This window comes from Spermophilus citellus, assembly GCF_964194105.1.
Source record: "Spermophilus citellus genome assembly, chromosome: 3".
In the NCBI taxonomy this organism is placed as follows: domain Eukaryota; kingdom Metazoa; phylum Chordata; class Mammalia; order Rodentia; family Sciuridae; genus Spermophilus; species Spermophilus citellus.
The window spans coordinates 220666034-220670436 of NC_138184.1; the positions used below are offsets into that span (position 1 = coordinate 220666034).

The 4403-nt window shown below is 44.2% G+C and overlaps 1 protein-coding gene across 1 annotated transcript; it reads left to right on the forward strand.

Moving 5' to 3' along the window:
- Positions 1-3044: 3044 nt before the first annotated feature.
- Positions 3045-4022, forward strand: OR6B1 (olfactory receptor family 6 subfamily B member 1; the record flags this gene model as incomplete). The annotated part of the gene is made up of 1 exon (XM_081287110.1): positions 3045-4022. The coding sequence occupies one exon, from the start codon at positions 3045-3047 to the stop codon at positions 4020-4022; it is 978 nt and encodes a 325-aa protein (XP_081143236.1).
- Positions 4023-4403: the final 381 nt, after the last annotated feature.

Consider the following 4403-nt stretch of genomic DNA (forward strand, 5'->3'; position numbering starts at 1 on the left):
CAGCAAGTGGGTGAATAGATTCTTCCTACCCCTTCTCAGAGATATCCCATGGTGTCGGACCAAAAATAAGCCCACGATCTGATCCCAGTCTTTAGGTCCCTACCATGCTCCCTGATATCCCTGTGCTGCAGACTCTACAACCTCCTGGCCCTTTATTTACGACAGTGATTACAAATCTGTTGCTGTCTTGGCAAGGAATAAAGGCTATGTGTCTACCACTTTTGAATTACTTGGAAACTACCTTCATAGAGAATCCAGACAAAATTAGAGGAAACAGTCTATGTAGCTGGCATGTGAGTGGAGTGAAGCTAGATGTTTGATTCTAAATCACTGGTAAAATCTGCTACGAAGGGTAGCCTGTTTGAATATGCTGTAGTGGAGTAAAACTGTCACGGGTAAAAGGGTCCATAGGTTCCATACTAAAATAACACACTTAAATAGCACCATGCCTCCCACCAGTGCATCATAATTAGTGCCTATCAGGCTTTATTTAGTTCATGAGAAATAAGGAACTATCTCCCTCTCTTTCTCTAGGAACACAAAGTTACTTGTGTGAACAGGTCTGGTTAAATATATTCATTTTTGTTTCTTTATCAAACAGAATAATGTTCTTTCTCCTCTTTGTGTGTATCTGTAAGTGTCTGCCATTAAGTGTCTTCCAACTCTTCTACCAATCTCCGGTGGAGTGTCATCCAAACCCACCCTCTCACATCAAACCCAGGGTGCATTGTGAGGTCACTATCATGCTCCTGACAAATATCAGCAATCACTTCTCATCCTTAGTAGGAGATGGCCCTGGACCCCTTGCTGTTGGGTGTGTAGGGCCTCCTGATCTGGCCCTTGACAAGCTTTCCTCCCTGCCCCTTCCTGTTCATTCATCAGTTTGCAGCTCACGCAGCATTAGGCCATGTGTAGGCGTTGCTTGCCTGAGTGTGCCAGGCTGTTTTGGTGCTCTGTGCCTGTTCCCACTCTGATTCATATGCCCAGAATGCCTCTTCTTGCTTATTTATACCTTAGACCTTATCCCAGGATTATCTCATCTCTAGTGCATTTACCAAACTGTTCGATGTGTTCATTTCCGCTTGGTACATCTGATTAAATACATTCTTCTGTCGTATGGTTTTCTTTTTTAATCTTTAATGTTCTGCTCCTATAATGGAATTTTGGTGGATGAGAGAACATTTCCTAAAGTATTACATTTTATATTTAAGTGTAAAAAAGTGGTGGTCCACAATCTGATTTTCCTCATTGACATGTGAGTCACCCGGGTGGTTAAGGGTGTGCCATTGTGTAATTCCAAGTTTATCACTCTCTATCTGGGAAGTGTTACTTCATATGTCTGTGAAATGAGAATGATTACATTCCATTAACCTTATATTGTGGATTAAATGGGATATTGTTTGAAAATCAAACTTCCTGGCACCTGGTAAATGTTCAATAAATGATTATCAGAGGATATTGTAGACTGTTAAAACTAATCAAAACACAGCCCTACCAAATTCTGTCCATGGCCATTTCCTGAACTATGAGAAAAATGTCTATAAAAATCCTGTTTCCCTGTCTTAGAAAATGGCAAAACTTCTAAGTAATAAGCCATGTTCTTGAGATTTCCCCTGGCTTCTTTCTCTCCCCGACTCCCATCAATTACTGTTAAAGTCTTCGCGTCTAAAACGCACCTAATTCTATCTACTTCTCTGCAACCACCGGAGTCAAGGTCACTGTTGGCTTCTCTCAAGCAGGCTCACTCTTGGCTCTGGGAAGTGCACCTTGAATGACGGCTGTCTTTCCTTAATGAAAGTCATTTCGTGCTTCACTCACCTTCAGACCCTTGTTTGTGTCCTCTTACATTTAGGACACTTATTTAGAGCCTTTATTATGACCTGGAGGACCTTGCCCGTTCTGGCCCTGCCTACATTTCCCACCTCTTCCTGGCTCGGTTTCCACTCACCAAGGAATAGCAATGGCCTCATTTACTTCACTCTGCAAAGCACTGAGTCCTGAAATCCTCCTCTGCCCAAAAGTCCACATTCCAGATCACACTCCCATTATTATCTGTTTTTTTTTAACCTTCATAGAAAATGTTTCAGGTTTATTTATTCATTTATATATCTGATTCTTAAAAAAAAAAAAACCTCCATGCAGAGACACCCATTCTCACCCCCAAGAACCCAAAGCTCCTGATAGCAAGGCTCACGTCTGCCTTACTCACCACTCTGCTGGGCTCATGGTATTTACCCTCCTCCCTCCCATTGTCCTGATTCACCTTCTTTCCTGCTCTATCTAATATGAGCCCCTTTCATGCTGATTGTAATTTATAGTTTATGTGAAATGTCATTTGCATGATCTCATTTGTATTTTGATTCACAGAAATATCAGCTGAATTCACTTTAATATTCACATTTGTGAAAGAGGAAACTGGGTCTCAGGGTAAGATTTCAGGGTCACATTGCAGTACCTGGGACAGACCTGGGACTAGAATGAGGTCATGTTTATTTCATACTGCAGAGCCCAACTCCTCCCATCTCACCTTCTCACATGCTTCACAGACGATGACAGCTACTCTCCATCTCCAGCAATGCTAGGAAAAGAAATAGTATGTGAAGGATAAATGAGTTGTAGGGAAGAACTTCCAGAGTTCAGAGCAGGTGGTGGGACAGGAAGGCTGGTGTATCTCTTGAGACTGGCAGTTGTAACATGGAGCACAGAGGTTTGATAGTCACTTGGGTGGTGGTTGTGAAGATAGCCTTGGATTTTAGCTAGAGCTTGGATTTAGACCTAGACTTGAACACAATTCCTGTCCTGCTATCAGTGGGAACTTGGTAAGTTACTTAATGCCTACCCAAGACACAGTTTCTTATTATTTCTTATTCATCATTAAAATGGATACAATAAAACATGTGAGATTATGTAGTAATTAAATTATGTTTGCATAATATATCCAGTTCATGAGCTAACCTAGAACATACTATTAATAAATGTTATTGTTATTGATAGTCAGAGAAGGCAATGCTAAAGACTCTAACTGGATCATGGACTCTGACCAAATGACTCTTTCTCCCAGGAGAGCTAAGCCCTGTGTCCTCAATATGGAGGTGGAGAACCAGACCCGGGTCACCAAGTTCATTCTGGTGGGGTTCCCCGGGAGCTTGAGCATGCGCACAGCAGTGTTCCTGATGTTCCTTGTGGCCTATATTCTGACAGTGACTGAAAATGTGATCATTATTCTGTTGGTGCAACAGAACCGGCCACTGCACAAGCCTATGTACTTCTTTCTGGCCAACCTGTCCTTCCTGGAGACCTGGTACATCTCTGTGACTGTGCCCAAGTTGCTGTTTAGTTTTTGGTCTATGAGCAACAGCATCTCCTTCATGCACTGTATGATACAGCTTTACTTCTTCATTGCGCTCATGTGCACAGAGTGTGTTCTCCTGGCTGCCATGGCCTATGACCGTTACGTGGCCATCTGCCGCCCACTCCACTACCCCACCATCATGAGTCATGGGCTCTGTTTCCGATTGGCTCTTGGTTCCTGGGCCATCGGCTTTGGCATCTCTTTGGCAAAGATCTACTTCATCTCCCGCCTCAGCTTCTGTGGCCCCAATGTCATCAATCACTTCTTCTGTGACATCTCGCCAGTGCTGAACCTCTCCTGCACAGACATGTCCATAGCTGAGTTGGTGGACTTTGTCTTGGCCCTGGTCATCTTCCTCTTCCCACTCTCCATCACTGTCCTGTCCTATGGATGCATTCTGGCCACTGTTGTCCGCATGCCCACTGGAAAGCAGAAAGCCTTCTCCACGTGTGCTTCCCACCTTGTGGTGGTCACCATCTTCTATTCTGCCACCATCTTCATGTATGCCCGGCCCCGAGCCATCCATGCCTTCAACATGAACAAAATCATTTCCATCTTCTACGCCATCGTCACCCCCGCTCTAAACCCTTTCATTTATTGCCTAAGAAATCGAGAGGTGAAAGAAGCTCTGAAGAAACTCATCTATTGCCAAGCCACTGGATCTGACTAGTTTATTAGGATTGATCAGAAAAAAAGGAAGAGAGATTGCCTGCCCTGTCTGCGGACATCCTTCCCCTTTTAGTGCCTCAGCTGGACATCCACTGGGCACGCATGCCATCCCTGTGCCCTCAGCAATCCCAGCCCGGGGTCACATCTGCACATGTGCTGTGTGTTCTGTGGGAAGACACACCATGTAGAGAGCCCGGGGAAAAGAATCGCCTTTGCCTGTGACCCAAGTGGAGTTTCTAAGATTGTGAGTAAATCAATAGCTGAGTTAAGTGAGGTGAGGGATGGTGGAGTCAGATGTTTCTGGAATGAGTAAACATTAAGAGCTCTGAGGTCAACAGATTGGTGGTGGCTTCCTTTCCCACCTTCCTGACTGACAGGGAAC